Here is a 24,777-nt window from a genome sequence, read left to right on the forward strand (position 1 = left end):
AGCCAGATTGGACTGAAAATAGCAGATGTCAAAGTTGGAAGTGCAAGAAGCAAAAGCAATAGACTTGAAGCTCTAGCAGGTGAGATAGATTACACCGTCAGTGAAGGTGCTGCTATTCATTTCATATGCTGGGTGTTAGTGTTGGGTTGAGGGCCATGAACAGAATAAATCACCAGCCAGATGAAAAGGCCTCCTGGTTCAGGCACATGTAAATTGATGCACACTTACAAGCTTTTACAAAACCTCTACAAAGCCTAATATAATTCCCCTTGATGTGTCCAGATGCTAGGTATCACTTTATACCAGTAACTGAAACAGAGACAAAGAACACAACACTAGTACTTTTAAACAGCTGGAAAATTGATTTAGGAAAAACTGTGGTTGGTGCCCTTGTTCCTTCCCTGCAAAACAACTTTGGTAAAAAAATTGATGAGGTAATTACAAAAAGTTGGTTGTATACACTGTCATGTGAAAGGGATCTTTTTATAACAACAAACTTGTCAAATTGAGCAACTGTTTTTGTTGTGTTCATGGCAATATTCGGAATTAAATTGAGCTTGCTTTTCAGACAGATGTGAAGTCTGCATTTGCTTTTGATGTGGTGGCCAGTTTAACATGGAATTCAACAAACCAACCTTGTGGGGATCCAGCGTGAAGTTGGGTCGCAGCAGGCTGCCTGCATCTGCATGGTTGTCATGGTCGACTTCATACATGTTGTATGATGGGTTGCCAATCTCCACATTTATCCCTCCGTTCGTCATGGGCTGCCTCTGGACACGTTTTCCCCTGAGGTGTGTAAAGACAGACATAATTAACATGACACACTCTGTGCAGGTCAAGATGCTGCACAGCACCTCACTGTTTCACACATCACATTACACTAGTTGGCACAATTTGAGTGCCTAAGTTTACTGTGCAGACTGAGCATTAGAGTTATAATCATACATGTATTCTGCAGATTTTGCAGAAACAAGCAAATGGAAATTTTTAAAGACAATATACTTTATATTCTAGGTTGTGTCACAGATGCTACTCTAACAAAATAAAATATGAGGATTCTAAACAAAAACATATTTGAAATGTTATTTTTTACCTACCTTTGTCTCCGTCTGCAGATATAAACACCTGCTACCACCATCACAATCAAGATTACCAGCAGGACCAGAGGCACAATGATCGCTATGCTCCCTATAGGACAGACAGAGGAGAGATGGTGTAGCGCGATGAGTAATGATTGAAAAGAGCTGAGATGAGTTAAGGTCAAGGTACATTGTATGTAACCATGGTTGCAGAAAAGCCACCTTAGAAAATGTGCTTTTATTGGAGGCAGAACAGTCATATTACTAAATCCCCAATGGGTCGGCAACAGCAGCTCTTCTAATTCAAACAAGATAAACCTGCTGCGTGAAGGCTTTTCTGCTGAAATAATGTAAACTCGCCAGGTTGGATGGAGTTCAGTAATTCTTGAGTTAGGCTGCCAATCAGGACCATGTCCAACTGTGGTGCATGGATTAGAGTAATTATAAGCTTGCCTCTAAAAAATATGAAGATGATTAAAAATGTAATAGTTTACAAGTAGATAGATGCACAAGTGTTCAGTTTACTCTGGAGTCACAGTATAAATTGTTTATACATTTATTGACATGGGAAATAGGAAGATTTTATAATAAGGCCTCTCAGTTCTCACCTCCACTGGTATTCTCTGATCTGCTGCTTTTAGGGGCGGGTCTCTCACACTGTGTTCCTGCCCAATTGGCTGAACATCTGAAGAAGGTCAAAAGAGAGTATAAATAACCTATCACTAGCATACATTTTAATAGCAGAGAGACTGCTGAGAAAACACCTTTTGCAAAATGGAGTACAGTATGATGTGACTGTGGCTTACACATACAACACATTATGATTCAGTCTTGCTATGAAGTGCTTTGATCCGAGACAAACAAAACACAACCTGGAAAAAAGAACACTACGTGTATATAAACATATGCTGTGTCCATAGGCAGTATGTAAATGTACATGTTGAGTATTCAGTGTAAAAAATAATATAAAATCAAAAGATGGCAGCAGGACAACAAGTCGTCATCTCATTTGTGTTCCAGTGGGATCCGATGGGCATGATGTATGACCCTTGTTAGAGGAGGTGATATCTAATTTCACAAGACTGACGCAGATGGGTCTGTAAAGCATGAGTGATCTAGTTTGCGTGACTGGATGATGACAGAATGAAATTACTCTAAATTGCATGCACGCTAAGAATCAGTACATCAGGCTGATCAAAAAATAAGAATGCAGTCCCATCCATAGGGGAAATGAATCACAACTTTGTAGAACGAAGTGTCACAGCAACATGAATTTTAATGGAAATTGGGGGCAACGAGGAGTTTGGTCTGCTTTGGGAAGTGTAAACCATGAAAAACTAATTCCCTGTGAAATGAAGAAGTTCTCTGTGTGAACCCGTGTTGAAGGCATTAAAGATAAACACCAATTACTGAGGAGATGTTCAGCCTAATAAGGTACACAGAAGGCGTATGTGGTGACTGGCTGGTAACGAACATTTTCAACTTGCCATCATGCACAGGTTGCAAATGCAGAGATTGACGTCCACATCACAAAGACAGTGGCACAGTTTAGTTTCCCCCTCGGTTTCTGCATACTGGGTGAGAACGGCATGAGATGGGTGGATAAGTGGCAGTGAGGGGCTGCAAAGGTACAGAGTCATGCAGCAACTCATAATGTAATAAGTGTCACATCAACTAAGACTAGCTCAAAATGTAATACAAACACGATGAAAATTGAAATCTAGTAAGTAACAATAACAATAAAAGATAAGAAATAATAAATAATAATTAAGCTACTGTCTAACTGTTGCTATCACTGCAATAAAAAAAAAGAAATCCCAATATGCTTTTTTGGGTTATTTGCCTGAGTTAGATTAGAAGATGATTCTACTCATGCTTTTATGGTAAAGATGAATCTATTGCAGACAGTTATCTTAGATTAGCTCTCTCCAAGACCAAACTCTGCTTACCAACACCTTTAAAGTTCACTCATTAGAGTGAGATAATGAGTCTCATGATAACTTGGCAGCTATCAGAGTTCCCATAAAGCCTGGACTTTAATTGGCTAACCGGCCTCTGATTGTTACTGTACAGATGGTGTTGATCTTCTCATGTTCTCACAGTCAAAAAAGAAATGGGCATATTTCTCAAAAGGGCAAACTGATCCTGTAAAGCACATCAGTCACACTGATTACTAATATAACTGATGGAGCAGCTTAATCTAAAGAGGTTGTGACATTTTTTCAATGCCATTTGCTAAGTCTTTCTTACAAAAGACATAACTCTGTTCTTAAAACATAACAACAACAATAATAATAATACTCATAAAATCCAGTTACTAAACACCAGATAACAAAGTCTTAGGCAATCATTTAACATCAAGTCAATATTATTACCAGAATTTAAATTAGTGGATGAGAAAATATTTCTCTCCTGTTTAAACACAAAGTACAGCTGTGAGCATAGTTGGTTTCAGATAGAGAGAGGAAGCTCCAGGAGAGCACAGTGTTTGACAGCTTGACAGCTTACTAATTACAGTTACAGTTACCAGTTTGCTATCCTGTCTTTTTCAGAGCCATGGCAGTGTAACAAACAATTAAATGGCTAAAAACTATTTAAATAAATAAAAAAAAAAACAACCTGTCCGAAAATAATTAAATTCATCTGACCACAATCAAGTAGAAAAACAACCCCTGAGCAATGCAATGTCATGACATTACCTTCCAGTTTACAGTTTTACAGTTTAGCATCACTTATTGCATGATAAGTTGCTACAAGGCTGCACTGCGACAGAGAGCCCATATACTGGACTGAGGCTGAAATGAAGCCGGATGAAGTTGGGGTGGCGGTGTGAACACAGGGGGTGAGTGGGCTCTGAATACAGCTGGAGAGGTGGAGAGGGACCTACTTGCAGCGTGGTTTGTTAAGAGCTGTTAATGTGCACATCCCCTCATTCTGACAGAAGTAATCGCAGGGGTTGGCCAGCTCATCACAACGTTGGTTCTTGAACCCTGACGTGCAGCTGCAAAACATTGTGTTTGGAGTGATAAAAGGGCCCAGAGAATGTATACTGTTGAACTGTTGGCTGCTTGATGAATGGAGATTGACACACTAAACCCTTACAGAAGTTTCAGTTCTAAAATGGAGTAAGTCAGTTTTGTGTCCTGCATCAAGCAAATTAGCAAAGAAATGTGAAAACAAATCAGTTTCACTGATCACCAAGTGAGAGGGGCATCTGATAAAAAAAGAAAAAATCAGTTACAGTGGTCTCACCTCTGTATTCATTTGAGAAATCAAAAATATGAAAACAGCACTAATAAGGTTTGTGATCAACTGATTGCCAACATCAAACCAAAACTCAAAAACAACAAATTTTATCTTAATTCCAAATATTTGGTGATGGCAGACATGTGCAAAATATCAAAGCATAAAAGATGTTGTCAATACACAATCATAAACAGTATTGTAGAAACGTTTACTTCAAATGACCCATAAACACATTATTAGCATGTGTGCAAGGTAAAACCTAAACTTTGGAGTGTGTAGAACTTTGCAGGGTTAATGTCACAGTCCATGAGCGAGGTGTTGGGTAGAGGTTAACAAGATAGACAGAGGACTTCACTCTGTAGTCGGACATCATTACAGTCATTACAGATCCAGTAGATTTTCAGAAAAATGGCGTGTTGTTGACTTTTATGGATATGAACAAAATCGAGTTTAGATGTACAGTAGTACAGCAGTACAAGTACTTGCTGTGCTTGTGCTTGTAAATATTCACATCAGCTTTATCATACTCATACAAGCCTATTTGCCAAAAAGTTGGTACACTGTGGCCCTTTGCAAATCATTTGACACCTATATTTCATTAATATTGGTACAAAGACAACATATCAAATGCTAAGAGCATGTTTCTACTGAAATTAGCAAACTCTGTGTACTGTATATCGTTTTGTTGCCACTGTCCCAACTTTTTTGAAATGTGTTGCTGGCAACAAATTCAAAATCAGTTTCTCAGTTTCAACATGTTTTTGCATGATTTTCAAACCAATATAGTTTTAAAGTGATTTGCAAATCATTGCATTGCAAGTGCTTTAGCTGATGATGATTTGTCTTAAGAAAACTATTTTATTCACAATGGAGATACAGAATGAAAGACTGCACTGAGTCAGATAAGATGCAACAGAGGCTAGCATGGATTAGATATCATGACTTTAGCCCTCTAAAATGATTTTACACTTTTGCAGCTAATATTGAAAATTTCACTGATTTGCTGAATGGATTCAACCCTGTGAAAACAGAGTAGAAAACATGGAGCACTCTCACAAAATACGGAAGAAAAATCTTTGGATCAGAACTTACTGCTGTTCATTGACTTTGCAGCAAAATAATCCATACTATAAAGAAGCATGAAAAGTCCTTCACCTCTGGATAACACTAAACTGAACACTGACAATCAAAAACACATATCATTTGATTTGACCTCTTCAAACTGAGGTGACTTAGATACAGTTTGCTAGTTCTGCAAATGTATCCCTTAAGCCCTCTTTAATTTATGTGTAAAATAAATGTTATTCAGGAATAGAAAGAAAAGTCAAACATTGTGCCACATTAGGAGCAGCACTGTTTCATGTGAGGAAAAAAAGACATACTCCAATCTTGTGCACACAAAGTCCAAAGCCAGCTTCTTAGTGACAGTGTCAGAGGTAAGTAATACTTCAGATAACATACTGTGGAGGTTTACTACTAAATGATGCCAGTGTATTGATCTAACTAGCCAGCACAATTACACAAGGGCAATCACAAGTGCAAAGGGAGAGAGACTTTTTCCACTGTAGGGAAAAGCAAGCTATTGTACATTTGAAGTGCTTTTCAAGAAGAATATGTAAATAATTCTCAGTTAATGACAGCGAGGGCCTGGATGTTTACCATAGCTGTTCTTTCCTGCAGCCCTGATGTCTTATAAAAAATCTTTTTTGACGATTTTTATGTGTTGAATGCAAAAGTTATCATTAGAATTGAAGGGCCGCTGTGGCCTGAAAGGCTTCCACTTTGGGATGTCTTGATGAAATATACATTTACTCAGAGTATTAAGGTCAAACAGTATGATTTCTTGACACAGACATATCCATCATCTCACATCATATCTATTCTTTGCTGAAAATAATAAACCACATTATCAGGATCTGTTAACCCATCCTCATAAGATGAGATAATTTGCATAGAAATTGATTCTATCCCCTGGAATTTGTGAGAGAGGACCACCAATTTCAATTTAACTACAGTGGACAATGGGCTTTTGAATTGGATTCCCAATTTCCTCCTTGGAGAGATTGTACAGAGCAATGCATGTGATTATAAGTGAGGTGGTATTAATCTATGGGCAGCCCTTTGACTAGCCTTCCCCAGTGATTTCCTTATGTGTGCCAGTCAAGCTTTTATCTGCTACAAGTTTCTGCAGTTGCTTTCATGGCATGTTCAACCACTGACATATACCTCAGCTTCTATTTTTAGAGAGCAAACTTCTAAAACCTACTACTGAAGAGAGTCAGAAAGTTCTGACATCAGCTCTTAACTGCAAGGAGGAACAGTTGAGAAAATGTTAGGGCTGGCAAACTTTGAAGGCGTTTGAAACCATTTTAACTGCTTAAAATCCTTAAGCCACACTGAGGTGTCACAGCATTAGATGGTGTACTGGCACTCAGCCCCCTGCTGTGGCATAGACTCCACAGAGTGACATCAAATCTTCCCTCAACTTAAGAGATTTCTTTCCAGAGGACATCTATCTTGTACTGTACTTGATGCAGGGAAGTGGTACCCCGCGATGATTTCTAGTTCAGCTTCTAAGGCCAGGCTTTCTGGGGCACAGAGCCAGCATTTGAATGGAAACAGTGAGAGTGTGAATAACAGCGGATAACATTCATTTCTTTCCCCATTTTCCTTTACCCATTAAGCAGTGACTTACTGACAGAAAGGCAGGTTGGTGTCAGGGTCCAGGTGACAGGTGCCTCCATTGTAGCAATATCCGTCACACAGCTGACAGCTTGGTGCTATTCTGCCATTTGTGCAACTGGAGGGTGAAGAAATAATGGATGCTAGTGACAAGCAGAAAGCTATACTTTTACAAGAAGCAAAAATCACTCAGCGGCATTTTTGTCTAACACACGCATAACTCATATAAGATATATAAGGAGAGTTCACCAGTCTTCAATTTACTGACATTACATTTAATTGCTAAAAGGTGTGTAGCCCACTATATTTTACAGATTGTATCAAAATATATACCATATGCTTATCTATAAATAAAAATCACTATAAAGCCTTAGCACTAAAATAAAGAAATGAGGAACAAGAATAACAAGCAGATACCAAGCACTCACTTGCAAACCACGTCACCTGTCTCCTCATTAATGAGGCAGGGAGCTCCATGGCATCGAAGACACTTGTCCACCTCGCACTTGTTTCCCTCGAACCTGGCAGGACACACACACTCCACGTAGCCACTGCTGGATAACGTGCAGGCCTTCGAGTTCACACAGTAGTGATGGCAAATGTCTGTTCGACATTCAGAGAGATAAAGAGAGAGAGGGTAATGTGTAATGAGGACAAGGGAACATAGTTTAAGCAGGTTTTATTGAAACTGTACAGGGCTTTAATGACACTTAATTATCCACATCAAATGACATCTTAGCCACAGATGAAAACATATCACCCCTTGGGCAAGTGACAGCGCAAAAATACTAATGATGTGTATTTGAAATTGTTTTCCCACAATCCATTATGTTGAAGCATGGCAAAAGGAAATACATTATCACTTCAGCACAGAACCACCCAAAGGTTGTTTGACAGTACTCTTTAGATTCTGTTTATCAGCAAATAGAGGTAAAAATTGGGTTTGTGTGGACAGGGGTTGTTTTTGTTCCACTTTCTCCGTGTGAACTTTAAAATGCTTAGCTCTATAGATTTTACGCAACATTAATGAATTCAGATCAATGCTTCTTTGTGATTGCTCTTACGGCTAATGTTAATCATATGAAGGCCAAATTCAGGGCAATAATCATTTCTTGTGTGCGCTGCCACCAAGTAAGAGCTGCAGGACTCACGGTAAAGACAGCGGTCTCCAGTATATTCTGCCATACAGCGGCATACCGGCTGGTTGCCCTGAGTGATGTCACATGTTCCTCCATTCAAACAATAGTTGTCGCAAATCCTCCTCTCACAGAAAGGCCCTGAGAAACCAACAGGACAGCGGCATGTAGGTTTACCTGGACAAAAAAGAAACAGAACAAAAGAATGATTCAGAGAGCATTAAACAACAAAAAAAAAATCATTAAAGTGAACATGGGCTCCATAGTTTATTTTGAGTCTATTTCACTTACACAGTCTTGCTGCTCTAAGGACTATCTAGCACTTAAGGCTGAAACTAGTCTCCAACAGCACTTTCAGTTTGAGTAATGCTTGCTAAAAGCTACATGGCCCATCTGTTTTGTGGAGTTTCCAACTCATCCTCAAAAATGAAATTACACACTTAGTCCTTTAAAAAAATGAGGCACTATGGAAATGACACTACTGCATTGGTGAGAATAAAGGAAAAGATCTATACTTTCTGCCAGAACTTTTAGACACACATTAATATATGGGTCAAGGTGACTGCAGACTGGCAACTGTGAAGATGAGCTATGGGGCCCCTTTTTCTTCATCTAGGGGATCCCAAATCATTCCCAGGCAGACAAAAGCTGTATTTAATTCCTTCAGTGCGTTCTGGATCTGCCCACGGTTACTTTGTACATGTCTTGAATATCTCTAACAGTACCCATCCTAATCAGAATCAAATGACTTCAACTTTCTACTTAAGAGGTGGTTTTACTATATCTTACTCTTGAAGGACAACAACCCCTTTACAATCTAGGGCCCCTCCGCATGAATGCAACTCTCCTTACACTGGAATAAGAAACACCTCTCAGCTGGTTGCCAGTCAAACAGTTTGACAGGTCTACAACCACACAACCATTACATAAAACTATTTATGGTCATGTATGTTTAACTAGGTGTGTATGTGAATACCAATTGTAGTACCATTTGAAAATGGTTCTACTGGTTAACCTAAACTCAGACATCCTGGCATCTTGTGAGCAATTTCTAAGTTGGGGACTTTTGATCTCTACATGCTCTACAATGTTAGTCACTAACTTTTTCTGATAGTTTATTAGAGCTTTTCCACTCTAAACAAGAGCCTGCTGCAGCTGAAAAGATTGAAGAAAGTCGTGAGTATGAACTAAAAGAGCGAAATAAAAAAAATTAAAACAAAGAGTCAAAACACACTGAAATGCCCTTTAGGCCTGAGGCAAACTAAAGCATCTGATGATAATTTACAGAGTAATCTGATCCACAGTTAATGTAAAACATTGACTGTACCAGTTTCAGTGTTTCACAGAGTTCATGCCTATAGGTTAGAGCCAGTATGGAAATGGTCATCTTTAGCTTAAGGTTCAGCTCCATATTCAGCACGGATACAAAATGGAATTATTAAATAATAACTGAAGGCAAAATCTTTCCATATCCATCTCATGTACCATTGTTATCCGTGAATATGACCATTATATTAAAAAAGTAGTTAGTCCAGACATCCCCCAAAGCACTAGGTGAGTTAATGAGTGTGTTTTGTTGTTACTAGAAGTAACACATTATCAGCAGGTGGGAATGTATCAGTCAAATAGCACTTTTTAATCACTTTTAAGGTTATTGAGAGAATGCAACAATTGTTGCTGCCTGGACATGACTGCTTGTATAGTAGACAACAAAGTTGCCATGGATACAGGTCTTGCCATGTAGGTCAGGCTACATGACTTGGTATTTTCCCAATCCCAACAACTCTGTGGCTGGGATACCAATCAATCTCCCTACAATCACTTCTAGTAAGTGATAATGTATGTTGACTCAAACACTGCTGTGGTTTAAGGCTTTCTGATCAGGTAGCTCAAGGCCACCAAACTACATTATGTTGCTTTTGTTTTGAATATATATAAAAATGCATCATTTAAAAGTTGGATACAACTGCAGTTTAAAAAAAAAAGGTTTCATAACAACTGCTCTAATAAATAAATTGAACTCTAGTAAAGTACATGCATTGTGCCTTGTGTTTTTTTTCAGTTAGTTCAAGTAAATTACATAAATGATTAATGTTCAGCTTACACTTTTTCTTATAGTAATAATACAGCCTACTACCTTCTATTTAATGTGCTCAGTCACATAGGTAGCTGTAGCTGACATTAACTGTCCCTGGGAAAAACACTGAAATGGCAGCTACGTCCTCATCGGCGTATCCTGAATTTCCCCATAGGGATCAATACAGCAGTTTAAAAAAATAAAAACAAGTGAGTGGTTCCCACAAAGTGAAAAAAAAACATGTTTAACTGATAGTACCTTTGCAATATGGTATAACATTTGTGCAAAGGATATCTCCTTCTCTTTTTAGATAATTTGGTGAGGTGGCTAGGTCATGTGTTGAGAATCCCATGAGCAAATACTGCCAAGAAAAGAAACAAAGAAACTGGGTCTACAACTAATTTTATCTTTATCATACATTTACAGATTGTTACACTCCAAAGTGAATACATACTTAGGAAAAACAACTGTTTAAAAACTACAACAGTATGTGAATGTGAATCAACAAAAGTGCACATTAAAAAGTAAGTTACAGCTTGAAGACATAAAAATCTGAGTTATACATCAATCTTGTCCTTAGACAATTATACCACCAACTTTCAACCACTGTCATAAACACTAGGAAAATATCATTAAGAACTTTTGCTCCTTTGAGTTATGAGGTTATCCACTTTTTTGCAAGTTTCTTTTGTCTCATAATTGCAAAGCAAAAAAAAGATGTTTGTGCCGTAAAATCATCTGAAAACGAGAAGAGTTGTGACTGTCTGTGGGTTAAATGTTTGAGTTTTGCTGCCAAGAGTTCCATTAAAGTGACAGTAAACCAGCCAAAGGCGTAAGAGCAGGAATTCAATGACACCTTGTGTTTGTATAACTGGAGACATTCCAGCCTCTAATTGATTGTGAGATTTTCTTCAGTTCCTTTTCATCCTAAAGAAGCCCATTTAACTATAATCTTTCCCTCACTCTTCTATGGTCATTAATTTAGACTGATATTCTAGTCTAGTCAAAGACTCAGATAAATATCACAACGCATTCATTTTCCTTTAATCAGTCCACCATAAAAAGGAATACAATTCCTCGTTCAATGTAGCAGTTTGCATTTTGGAATAGTGAATAAAGCACAAAATAATGCTGACTGTGGTTAGTAAGAACTCTGCCTTCTCTAATTCATTCCTGAAACACAACAGCAGTGATCCAGCAGCATATAAAAGGATTCTTAAGCTATCCTGATAGACAGACTCCATTTCTTTTAATGAGCAGCAATGAGTATCCTGGCTTCTTTTTATGTTACTGCGAGCTGTTTTAAAAATCTAAACAAGACTTGAAAAAGATATAAAAACACTGATTTTCAAACACATCAGTTTACTTCCTGTTGGGCAGACATGTTTCCCAAAGGCCAGGGGAAAAATAAATAATTAATTTTATGCTTTAAAAAGATCAATAGACAGCGAAAGGTAGCAATTTGAAGCAATGAACATTTAATCATAACCATGAATGTCATTCAAAGAATACATATTTAAAGAATTCTAACCACCCAAATGTGGATCTGGTCTTGTAAAACATTAATTTGGGAACACCAGTTACACTTCTATATCAGATAATCACCCCAGATGAATCTTTAGGAAATTAAGATATGTGAAACAATGACAATACAGGATAGTGAATCAAGGATAGCATATTTAATGAGGCTGTACATCCTGATTCAATTCTGCTGCTGACATCTCAGCATTTCTACCATGAACATTCTTCCATGAACCATGAAAGCATGAAGGGAGACCTTGACTTCAAAGGAGGCTGAAATTTTAGGCTTGTGCGACAGTAGCATCAATGACAAAACTGCTCAACTGGCAGATGTAATGTGGCAAATTTGAGGTGAAGTGAGAAAGACGCAGAGCTTTAAAGGAAGACAAATGTGGCTGAATGCACTGGGTCAGCATGTAGGAGGAAATGGGCAGGTAACTCTCAAGTGAAAAAGTATGTGGAAGTCACAATGAACTTGGCCAGATCGTAATATAAAGGATTCAATAAATTCTGAATTACCAGGGGGTCAACACATAAACAGGAAAACTTGGAGTATTTTACAATGTCCAGCACTGCAAAGATTTATATTTACGTTTGTCTATGTATTTCAGAGCAGACTTACCCAAAGGTGAACCCATGCAGGTGCCTCCATTTAGGCAGTAGTCTGTGCAGTGATTGACCTCACAGCGCTCCCCTGAAAAGTCAGGCCAGCAGTAGCACCTCCAGTCTCCTTTCTCATTGGCTAAGCAGCGGCCTCCATTCTCGCACGGGGGGCGACATAGTTCACCTTTCCAAGAGCAAAGCTCATATCACTTAGTGTACTGCAGTGTGTAGCAGTTTATCATACCAAACAATGCAATGCTAAAAAAAACTGACTACAGCAGCTTGTTGTGATTTTAGAAGAACATAAACATTCTGTATTAAACAGTGTTGACTTAATTATATATTTTGGTGTTGTTTCTGATTGTTTAGTGATTTAACAGCTTACCTAAACTGTGGCGTAAAAACACAAATGTAGGCCTACCTGAGATGTTGACATCATTACAGGTGCCGTTGAGGAGTACCTTTCCCTCTGGACAGGTACATCTGGCACCCACTGGGTTGAGCAGACACATGAAATCACAGGACATTCTCAGGCATGGATTTGATGCTACAAAAAGAGTTAAAAAAGAGCCAAGAAGATAATTTGTAAGTCCGGCCTGTGATGAGAAAGAAGCCCATTTGTTTATGAAAAGTGTGCTTGTTCTTAGTCAGAATAAAGCTATTTATTTCAAGTGTTTTAATTTCTGCTTTGAAGGGTGTTATTTTCTTGAAGCCCAGAGAGACGCAAGGCAGGAGCATATGAATAACGTCACACATGACTCATCTCTAGATTGAATAATCAACCATTGAAGAGTGTGTAAAGAATTTTCCATTGTCTAATTGATTAGCACCACGTTTGAAGTGCTCTTCTCACTGCTGTCTACAGTGGGAAGACATAACGTAAATGTCATTAAAACATACTCTAAATTAATTCCAATTTTAAACAGTGCAACAAACATAGATTTTACAATGCCCGTCTGAAAAATAATTAACCACCTGCATTTAACTAAGCCAATAGGTAAGAGTCTCCCATTGGATAATTACTGACAACAAGTTATTTAACCCTAAGTGATGCAGTAAGTAGCTTCTCATTTGTTAAACAACCATGTCAAAAGAAACATCCTGTGGTCGTTGAATCTGTTACAGAGGAGTCAAATTATTGACATGCATCAAGCAAAAAAAAACATCTAAGGAGATTGATGAAACTACTATCAACTGTCCAGTGGAAGAAGGTCACGTAGTCTGATGAGTCCAGATTTACCCTGTTCCAGAGTGATGGGTACATACAGTAAGAGGTCATGAGAGAGGCGGGTGAAGTGATGCACCCATCATGCCTAGTGTCTACTGTACAAGCCTGTGGGGGCAGTGCTATGATCTGGGGTTGCTGCAGTTGGTCAAGTCTAGGTTCAGCAACGTTATGAGGTCAGCTGACTACCTGAATATACTGAATGACCAGGTTATTCCATTAATGGATTTTTTTCTTCTGTGATAATACAGGCATATTCAAAGATGACAATGTCAGGATTCATCAAGCTCAAATTATGAAAGAGTGGTTCAGGGAGCATGACACATAATTTTCACACGTGGATTGGACACCACAGAGTCCAGACCTCAACCCCACTGAGAATCTTTGGAATGTGCTGGAGAAGACTTTGCGTAGCAGTCCGATCGAAACGATGTCACGATGCTGTATAAAAGCTAAAGGCGGTCCAACAAAATTGATGAGCTGTGTCTTTGCCTCAGTACACATGATTATCATGTGTAAGATCACTGATGTTACCACTACACTAACCAGCCACTATGAAAAGAAAAGAAAAAGTCTCACTAAAGAGGCAATGACTAACTTTAATAACGTGTCTAAAATGTAAAGCAACACAAGACATCTAACAGAGACTCTAAAAATAATTTATACAAACTAAAACTGCAGGTAAATTAAACAGAAAATACAAAAAAAGTGAACAAGTGAACCAGTAATTGTGAATTAGAATGATTATGAAGTAAAGTTGTTTTTAATGAAATGATATAATGATGTCTGTCTGCTGCATGTGCTCAGATTTCTAACACAACAGATGAAAAAAAAAAAAAAAATTTGTTATTAGAGTTTTTCCTGTAGAAATCAAAACTTGACATCATGTGATTCTGCAAGTTGTACGCATCTTCTGCCCACAGAGTACACACTCTACACGGCGTGTTTAATGAGTCTCTGAGGAATAGAACAGCTGCCCTAAAGTGAAAAACTGACCAAGACTGAGCTGATGCTCTATAACTGTTAACACCAGGGATGTACCAAATAACTGAAGGTGGTGTACTGCATGAGGAAAATGGGGGAAAGACATAATTGTATTGGCTGACTGCGTCTAAGGAAACAGATGGGTGTTTTTTCTATGTTACACACCTGAAACAATAGCATGTCTCAAAGAAAGGTTCAGTTACAGTGTGTGCTGTATCTTTTTACTACGTGATTATCATTACATGAGATTGTATATACTTATTACATTCATTAAATTAAAATAAACTAATTGTTTTGTTGTTTTCTACACCTATTCATCTTAACATAATGTTAAGATGAATACCCAGCAGGGTGGACAGTCTCTCAATGGTCATCAAATGGTTGAAAGAGAGACAGACAATCATTCACAATAAAGGGCAATTTAGAGTCACCAGTTAAGCTATAGTCCATGTCTTTAGGAGGTGGGAAGAAACAAAGTATCCAGAGGAAACTCACGCAGACACATGGAGAACATGCAAACTCAGAAATACCCCAGTTAGCTGGTTCGAATCCAGACGCTTCTTGATAAAAGGTGAAAAAACTAACCACTGCTCCACCACCCTGTGTTGTATAGTGGTTAGCATTGTTGCCTCACAGCAAGTAAGAACTAGGTTTAGATCCATGGGTTGGCCTGAGGTCTTTCTGTGTGGAGTTGGAGTGTGCATGTTCTCTCTGTGTCTGTGTGGGTTCTCGCTAAGAGCTCTGCCCATAGGTTTGAGTGGTTGTCTGTCTCTGTATGTCAGCTATGTGATAGATTGATCACCTGTCCAGGGTGTACCCAGCCTCTAGCCCAAAGACAACTGGGACAGGCTCCTGCACACTCACAACCGTTCAGAAGACAAGCGGTTAGGATAATGGATGGATGAATAGTGAGAATATAACCCTGTCTTCAGAGAGAAGAAGAAAATGCATATACTTATTTCTTAATACATGTATTAAAGACAACTTACCATCTTGCTGTTTGTAACGATGAGAGATCAAAACATTAGTGGGTTTCTCCACCCCTAAATTGAGATATTCCACAGACTGTCTGCCGTATTTGTGAATCTTGAAGACCTCATGCTTTAATCCAGTTCCATAAATGTAGTCTTCAAAAATATCAATTCTGTATGGTTGGGAGATTCCTGTACATTTCACAGAAAAATGAAAGAAGATAACATCAAGTAACTTTCAGCACACTTGCAGTCTTGGGATGATTAAATTTTGTATCCTGTGGCAGATGCGAAGGAGGAGAAACACGTCATGTGGGTTTACTGATCGTAATACAGATTGTTTAGAAGCTTACCCCTTTTGAGACTCACCAGAAGCGTTAATGTTGTAATTATTTGATAAAAAGTTGAGGAAACCAAAGTGCATTAATAGTATGTGCCTTAAAGAAGAAGATGTGCTTTGTTTATCAGTTGGCTTTACCATGTCTGTCACTGATTGTCACCAGAGGGTCCGAGCCGTCCAATCTCATGCTCCCTATGTGCGAAAGCTCAGGATCAGCCCAGTATAAACGTTGGTTAAAATAATCAATGGCCAGCCCTGTGGGAAGATGAAGGGAAGTGATTTAGTTACCTGACAAATTACACAGGGATCATCACAGAATCCCTCAGTGCAAACGATGTAGAGGTCGGGGCAGTTTTATGTTGCAGACCAACAGGATGTGGAGACGGTTCTCTTGTTTCCATCTTAATTTTGTCTGTTAAAGCTGCCTATGAGATTTAGGCAGGTTTGTGTTTTTTTATTGATGATGAATTCTTCTTTCTTTGACTAAGACAAAGCATGGATCCTTTAGTTTAAAGGAGGCCAAAGCAGCAATTCAAAACTAGATCAGCACCAATTGTCTCCCTGTACATCAACACATTTCGTGGCCTTACCAACATTATACATTTCCATTGTGTTGCTTTTATAGCTGGTGATGTTTGAGTACGTTCAGCATTATAATGACATCACATCATTTCATAAAAGCCCATTTCATCTTTCCCTTTTACTTCTTTAGGTGAAACAGGAAAGTTGTTTAATAATAATTAACTGTTCCTTATTTAATTATGTAGTGATGTATTCTATGGTTGGTAATAAATTATAGACACTTTCATGCAGTGCATTCCATTTGTCGCACAAGTTCAAATTGCTTCATTACTTACTCTTCTGTGCTTGTGAACAATTGTGTCTCTTTTAATTTCCATGCTGTGGACACACAATATCACTGTGTTTGGACTTTTACCTTTGCAGAAATTATGACTTTTTTTTTCATATGGCATTAAACATTTACATAGTGAGAGAGCATGGTAAAAGCACTGCATAGCTAGTGTATTGTGCATTTGTGTTATTTAATTTGATCATTCATTCATGCTCTTCTGTTTTCAACATCGGGGCTTCATAATCAGCTTCATAATTATTTGTGTATTCATCACATCAATGCATGCATCAAAGAGTACTTATATCACAATTTAAACCTCTAAACAGAAGAGTCTTCACAGTTTAGAAAGATATTTATGGGCAAGTGCAACAGTACCTGCCTAGTACTTACCAGAAGCAGTAAAGTGCAATGTTGAGGTTTTTGTTGTTGCTTTTTTGTGAACATACAAGTTGGTGGCAGTAATATGCCAATAAAGGTAGCAATGTGCCAGAAAAGCGGAGAAGAAATCTAATGGCAGAGGTAATCCTAAATTTAAATGTTTCAAAAATCTCTTTTGGAAATATAATTCATGTAAAAGACAATGCATTCAAGGTCATGCATCCTCCGCAGTATGAAGTATTCTCTGCAGTAAGGTACAATATAAGGTGCAATGTAAATAGTTTATGGACTCAAAAAGAAATACCAACCAGTGGGCCTCCTCAGATTTTTTTCCAAGAGCACTCTGCGTAAGGAGCCATCCATGGCTGATTCCTCTATATGAGAGTGATCACCTATTACACTCCAGTACATCATTCTGCAATAGACAAAGAGAAAACTACTTTACCTACATGACACCATCTTCTATTAAAATATTGACAGAATAACACAGAGACATGCTGTTGTATCGACATGGTACAATAAAAACATGCACATAGCCTGTTAATTATAACATTACCAACATGTTTAGTGTTTCTCAGAAACTGTTCTGTCCTTTGAGATGATGTAATATCTAATGGTCTCATGGAAATACATCCCATCCCCCCCCACACACATTTTTTTCCCCATTCAATTCTGTTACTGATGAGAACATTTCTAAGTCTCAAGATTCATTGTGAAAGTAATGCATCACAGCCATGTGACAGTTTTGTTTTTGGATGGAACCTCTGATGGAGCTGCTCAGAACTAAGGGATGTCATGGATAATGTTGATTATTAGGCTGTTCCCACTGTGTAATAAACAATATGCTTACAGTTTCAATGACTGATCAGCAATGGCTCATTGAATATCATTTCCAAGTAACTGTGCTTTTTTGCGATATTGAAAATTGATTTATTTATTGAATGTTGAAAAGTGACAGACAGGTCTATATCTTGATATCATGTCCTTGTTTGAGAATGTGCTTCCCATCATTGCAGTGCTTTGTCAATATTATATACTTTTATTGTTAAGCACAGCAAGTCACATCTCCTCTACTTTTAATCAATGGTTGTGTAAGGACTATTCGTGCCCTGCCCACTCTGTGTTACGCATAAGCACATGATGTGGTATCAGAATTTTTCTAATAGTCGCACACTTGTTCACTTACCCTCTGGCTGGGTTGACAGCGATGGCATATGGCTCTCCTGCTATGTCAGTGATCAGACGAGTGCAATTTGGTCCTTTAAGTTGGCCCACATTTATGGAATACCGTAATTTAGTCCAGTGGGCTGTGTAATAGCTAAACCAGTGCATCCGAGAGTGATCAGTCCAATAAATGTTGCCTGTGATCCAGTCAGCAGAAATATCTCTGGGGCGACGGAAGTCTGAACACTGCAACCCATAATTGCAACAAAGTCAGGCATTTATTAAACAAAACAGCTTTTTTATTCTACTTCTTCAGCCACAGAGTTTGAAAAAATTCAACATACAGTGGCAAGAAAAAGTATTTGAACCTTTTGAAATTTTTTGGTTTGTGGTTCTCTTCAGATTCTCATCACTCAACTTCTACAGAGTTTCAGCTGACATACAGACATTCTCACATTATTCTGAAGAATTTTTTGATGCACTTGGGAATTTACCTTGCCCCCCAAACACTGCAAGCTGGCCAGGCCCTGATGCAGCAAAGCAGGCCCAAACCATGATGTTTTCTCGACCAAACTTTACGATTTGGATGATGTTTTCATGATTATATGCTGTGACCTTTTTATGCCAAATGTAGCGTTTTGCCAATACTGCTGTGGAGTGTCAATGTGCCCTTTGGCAAACTTCAGGTGTTCGGCAATGTTCTTTTTAGTAAGCAGCAACTTTCTTCGTGGCGTCCTGCCATAAACACCCTGCTAGTTCAATGTTTACCTACTGTAGACTCATGAACACAGATATTAGCCAGTTCCAATGGTGCCTTCAAATCAAAGCTGTCACTCGGGCTTGCTTCTTTACCTCATTAATGAGTGTTCATTGTGTTCTTAGGGTCATTTTGACTGGCCACCCACTTCTTGGTAGAGTAACCACAGTCCCAAAGTGTCTCCATTTATAGATTGTTTGTCTAACTGTAGACTGGTGAATTTCTAAAGTCTTTGACATCACTTTGTAACCCCTCACTTTATAAATCCAGCTCTATGTAAATCAACAATTCTTGATTGTAGATCCTCTGAAAGCTCCTTTTGGCAAGGCATGGCTCATATAAGTGTATTCTTCTTGTGCGGAGCAAACCCAAAAAGTTAGTGTGGTTTTTGTCGGCCGAAGTAGCATTCACCCACTGCAGGACGCCCTGTCTGCTCTGGGGAGCAGCTTCAGTGACAGACTGATCCACCCTTGCTGCGCGAAGGAGAGATTACGTAGATCTTTTCTCCCTGCTGCAGTCAGACTGTACAGTGAACACTGTTGATACTCATGTTATACCTGTGCAATAATCATAAACCAACTTTACAATGTACATTTTCAACACTGCTATCCAGTAATATTCATATACTGTACATACTCACATTGCTACATATACTGTACTTACATGGATATATTTTATTTATTAGTGTACTGTTTGTACTATAAGGTTTCTCAGTTTATTACCTCAGACTGTGCCAGTTTAGTCTTTTGTCTTTAATTAAGCCCCTTTGGTCAGTCTATCGTTCTGACATTCTAGTGTACTTAAGCTGTTGTAAAAATGCTATTTCCCCATTGTGGGACTAATAAAGGTTTTCTTATTTCTTAACTTATGGCAACACATGACTCAAATTAGCTTTTTTGAGATCCTTATTCTAAGGGTTGACATACTTTTTCCAGTCACACTGTGAGGTTTTATGGTGGTTCTCAATAAAGACATGAAAGCTCAGATTTTTTTGTGTTATTATTTTAGGCACATTATATTTGTTAAGTTATATGTGTAAAGCGCTTTGAGTGCCTGCTAGGTAGAAAAGCGCTATATAAGTGCAGACCATTTACCATTTACCATTTAATACTTTTGACTTTTGACTGATGAAGATCAGATCACATTTTATGACAAATTAATGAAGAAAACCACAAGATTCCAAAAGGTTCACATACTGTTTTTGCCACTGTATATTAACAATGTTTTTGTAAGTCAAAAGTCACAGGTTAGATATACTTACAATGTTTTTTAAGTTGGTTTTTGTTTGGCTTCTTTCCAGTGTGTCTCTGTAAAAGATTCCACCAGGGTTAAACTGGGTTGCCCAGATAAACTTTTGGTGGTGAAAAAGAGCATCCATCCCAATAATCCGTGCATTGTCCTCAATGTGAGTGAGCAGTTTGTGTCCATGGCTCTGGTTAAATGGATACACAAAACTTCGGATTTCAGTATCATTAGCTATGTAGAGCACTCGATTTTCTGGTCCTGTCCAGCGAGTCATGAATGTGAAAAAAACAAAACAGAAGAAAATTAGCTAAATACCATTTTCATTTTGTGTATTAGACGACAGTTTGATGACAGTACAGTACAAACACTACACAACTTTAGAAAGAGATCATATCATCAAATCAGCATGTATAGAGTGTACACACAATTGATATTCAACTTTAGGATCTTACCTTTCACTATGCAGTTACCATTGACCTCCTTATAATTTCTGTCACATGTGCACTTATAGGATCCTTTAGTGTTTGTGCAGTAATGTGAACAAGTGTCAAACTGCAGACATTCATTAATCTCTGAAAGGGAGAGAGAGATGTATCCATAAACTAGCTGACTTAGACACACAGAAGACTACAGAGGATACAAAGTATTTTTTTTTTCAACAATATTTTAAATCTTTAGAGGCATTCTGAGATAATAAGTAAAATAACACAAATAAACTGGGCAGAGAGCAATCAGGCAGAGGCCAGAGGTAACCAAGAAATACAGTATTTTACATTTCTCCACATTAAATGGTGCCCTTGACCCATTCGTAAATCATTAGCATGCAGCAAATCATGTTTTCTACTTGAAAAGAAGCAGTAACTATGTGACAAAAAGCCATTAACTGGGAAACAAGAACTAGAGCACAGGGTTGACTAAACAATCACAGCTATCATCTCTTCACACTAGAATTACTGCAGAAATTTTATCAGTTCATTGGAGAGAGACATAACAAAAAGGCTAAAAATGCACTGTAACTATAATATTTGTGAAGCAACTAATACATAATTCTGAGAATACAAGTTCTGACCTGTAAGTTAATTACTCCTTGATCTAACTTTACCTTTGTTTTAATTTATTGTAGCAGCATACATTCTGTTGTATTTTATCAACAGTTGATGGCATTTTTGATATCATTAATAACAAAACTGTAAGGAATCAGTCTGTGTGTCCAGTGAAGAGTTTTCCAAGTAATGAGAAAGACTGGCAATTTTATTGCTGTGAAACTAAAGTTGACAAACGTTTAGTCTGACATTTTTCGATATGAACTGACACAACTGAAACAGTCACATTATTTGCGTGTAATAAGTAAATTCTTCATACTCAATGAATTGTCTTATCTGGTCCCAGCAGCATGCATTATTCAGCCTTCAAACATTTTGCAGCTAATTTCTTAGACTGTAAAATAATAATAAATAACAATAATATCCAGATGAATGTGTATGTGACACATGCAGGAGGTCTTTGCATCGAGGGCCTTAGTCATGTCAGAGCTTAAACTGATTGTTCTAAGGAACACAGATCAATTGAGGTTACAGGTCAATACATGTAATCTTTTATTGATTAGTAGCATTATCTGTCAATTTTACTACTTTTTTGTGATGTCCTCTTCACTGTTTTAAAACTGTTAAATCAAATTCAAAACTACCATGGCATTATCTTTTCTAATGAGGAAGAAATAGTAAAATTGATCACACTTTACCTTCACACAGGCCTGTCCTTAGATTCCTCTTAAAGCCAGGTTTGCATTGGCATATAGTATTAGCATACGTCTGGTTACAAATTGCATCCTCTCCACATGGATTTGTTTTCTTTCCACATACATCTCCGCTGGAAACTACAAATAAAGACATGACTTTGATTACACACCAGCTTCTGCCTCCTTAGACCCTGCTGTGCTTTTTCCTTTGATGTGCAAAAAAACCAAGAGGGCATCATAATCATCTTTCATACAGTATTCAACACACCTCAAACATATTCATACATATATTATCATAAATAACAAAACATCACATCTAAAATGAGGAGAATTCTGGGCTTCCTGATAACATGACAGCCGTGACAGTCAGTACTTTTCATCTCGTCTGGATGCTTCTTTGATCTGTTTGCTTAAGTTAACTGCGTTGCACTTACAGGCCTTGCAATCTTGCTCGTCCAGTCCGCCATCCCCGCAGTCATTGAAGAGGTCGCACTGCAGTTGGATTGGAATGCAGCGTCGGTTACTGCAGGTGAACTCTGTCTTCCCACATGGTCGAGGTCTTCCAGCCACCACCTCTGCTTTAATACAGAGTATCAGTTGAAAGCACAGCAAGGAATCATAATGTAACTAACGCAGCATATCTTGCTTTCTCCCATTGAAATATATGGTAGAACTGCTATTTGATGGTATACTGTCTAGTCTTTGGACAGAGCCTATTAAATACTATCTAACAAATACATAAAAAAACAAAAAAAAAAAAACAAAGGTGGGTTTGAAATCCACAGTCCAGCACAACAGAAAGAATATAGAGAAGGAAAGGAAAAAAAATAAAATGACGAAGAGGAACAATGGGAAGAAGGTGAGACTAAAGGAATGGACTGAAAGAATAAGTGTTCAGTGTTGAGAAGTAATGGAGTAAGGTAAGAGATGGATGTATGTATTAATGGAATGCGATGAGGATTAATGGAGGACAGAAAGAATAAAAGAGTGAATGATGAGGGAATTGATCTCTCCTTTTCTTTCCTGTCCGCTCTGTGATCGTTCACAGCAGGCTTGCATTGAGGAAACACGTCAGGACACTATAAAAGTCACTGCAACAGTTTTTAGATTTGGGTATACTACAGAAAATACAAATCAATTTTCAACAAAACCAATAAAATAAACAATGTTAAGCGCTCCAAATGTTTTCAATGAAGCCTGAGACTCTCTGCAGCAGCTACAGTATTCCTGTGTGATGATTTGTAGCAAACACTGGTAAAAAAGTAAACTGCTAATTTTGAACACACACCATCTTCTTGCCCATATTTTTCAGCTGTGTAACAACAGAATAGTTGGTACACATGTACTCAGACATGCAAACATTTTCCTACCCAGCTGGTCTTTCATATTATACCAAAGAATAACACAGGAGCATAAAGTCACATGTACTCATGTGATAATTGTGAGTGTGTGACAATGTGGAGTTTATTATTATATTTTCCTTTTATTTTTACAGTATTTCCTGTCTACATTAAAAAGCTCAACCTACAGTTCTCTTGTGTTGCCATGTTCTGCCCCAATTAACGAGTCAGGCTGATAAGATGGCTGTATTTTCAAAAATCTTTGTGGGTCAAGGTCTTATACATGATGGAAACATGGTTATCAAATAATTGAACTAAACTCATCCACTGTTTAATAAAGTAGCCAATACTTTAATTGTGTTTCCACAGAAGAGCTTGTTTGTACAGATCTAATTTTGAAAATGTTTTGGTGCATTCAGTGCGGCACTCACCACACTCTTCTTCATCTGAGTTGTCACCACAGTCATCCACTTTGTTACAGACTTGGTCCGTGCGCAGACACACGTGATCATTTCTGCAACGGAATGGCCTTGTAGGAGGGCAGGGAAGTTTTGCTGTAAATGAAAATGCACGAAAAACAAATGGATTTCTCTTTAAAAAAAACATTTCTCTTAGGAAATAAAATAGTGACTTATAAAATATTCAGCAATTAACTTTAAAGGACAACCTTGTTGGAGACAATTTGAACCCACCACACATATCTATGTCTTCATCTGAGTTATCTCCACAATCGTCCTTGCCGTCACACACCCACGTGTGGAGTTTGCATAAGGTGTTGTTGCAAATGAATTCATCCACCCGGCAGAAGAAAGCACCTGCAATTTCACACAGAAGTCCGTGAGACTTTTATACTGTAACTCATCTAGAAGAATGCCTTCTTTGTTGTAGAATTGATGACTCAAGCCCCCATCTATGACATGATTATAATGACAGACCATTTTCCATAATGATCCAGACAGCCCTGGATCATTTAGCGTCACAAATTTTAGGTCTGAATTGATTTCTGTCTTTCTTCTCATTTTAAATCTCTAATTTTTACTATATTTGACATGTCTGACACACGCCCTCATCTTATCAGTCATATTCTATTCCCTGTTGTTTGTTCCCTTTACATATATTAAATGCTTCAAAATGGTCTGCTTCTCAACTTCTCTGTTCCATAATAATATTTGCAGTGTAAAGGCTTGAGATGGCATATGAAAATCAAATTTTACCTTCAGGGATCAAACACCCAAAGTGCTCATCAAATGAGGTCACACACGCAGACCTACCCTGGCTGCAGTTTTCCTCATCACTGTGGTCCATGCAGTCCAACACATCATCGCAGCGCCAGCGTCGAGGGATACAGTGAGCACGGTTCAGACAAAGAAACTCATCCTCTCTGCACTCCTTCACACAGCCAACCTGTCAGCAAAGATACACTGTAAATCATCAAAAA

The 24,777-nt window shown here is 38.1% G+C and overlaps 1 protein-coding gene across 1 annotated transcript in view; it reads right to left on the bottom strand.

Annotated features, from left to right (window-relative positions):
• Positions 1-24,777, bottom strand: part of lrp1bb (low density lipoprotein receptor-related protein 1Bb) — a 176,067-nt gene that overhangs the window by 2,310 nt on the left and 148,980 nt on the right. Inside the window, 20 exon segments of the mRNA XM_026375678.1 lie at positions 636-786; positions 1,098-1,188; positions 1,688-1,764; positions 7,021-7,125; positions 7,436-7,610; positions 8,159-8,320; positions 12,364-12,528; positions 12,766-12,891; positions 15,543-15,716; positions 16,003-16,119; positions 17,404-17,510; positions 18,282-18,505; positions 20,278-20,519; positions 20,714-20,833; positions 22,003-22,125; positions 22,364-22,371; positions 22,430-22,577; positions 23,771-23,893; positions 24,032-24,154; positions 24,611-24,743. Of these exon segments, the coding sequence (XP_026231463.1) occupies positions 636-786; positions 1,098-1,188; positions 1,688-1,764; positions 7,021-7,125; positions 7,436-7,610; positions 8,159-8,320; positions 12,364-12,528; positions 12,766-12,891; positions 15,543-15,716; positions 16,003-16,119; positions 17,404-17,510; positions 18,282-18,505; positions 20,278-20,519; positions 20,714-20,833; positions 22,003-22,125; positions 22,364-22,371; positions 22,430-22,577; positions 23,771-23,893; positions 24,032-24,154; positions 24,611-24,743 (2,694 nt within the window).

The sequence above is a fragment of the Anabas testudineus genome, chromosome 21 (assembly GCF_900324465.2).
Source record: "Anabas testudineus chromosome 21, fAnaTes1.2, whole genome shotgun sequence".
Classification (NCBI taxonomy): domain Eukaryota; kingdom Metazoa; phylum Chordata; class Actinopteri; order Anabantiformes; family Anabantidae; genus Anabas; species Anabas testudineus.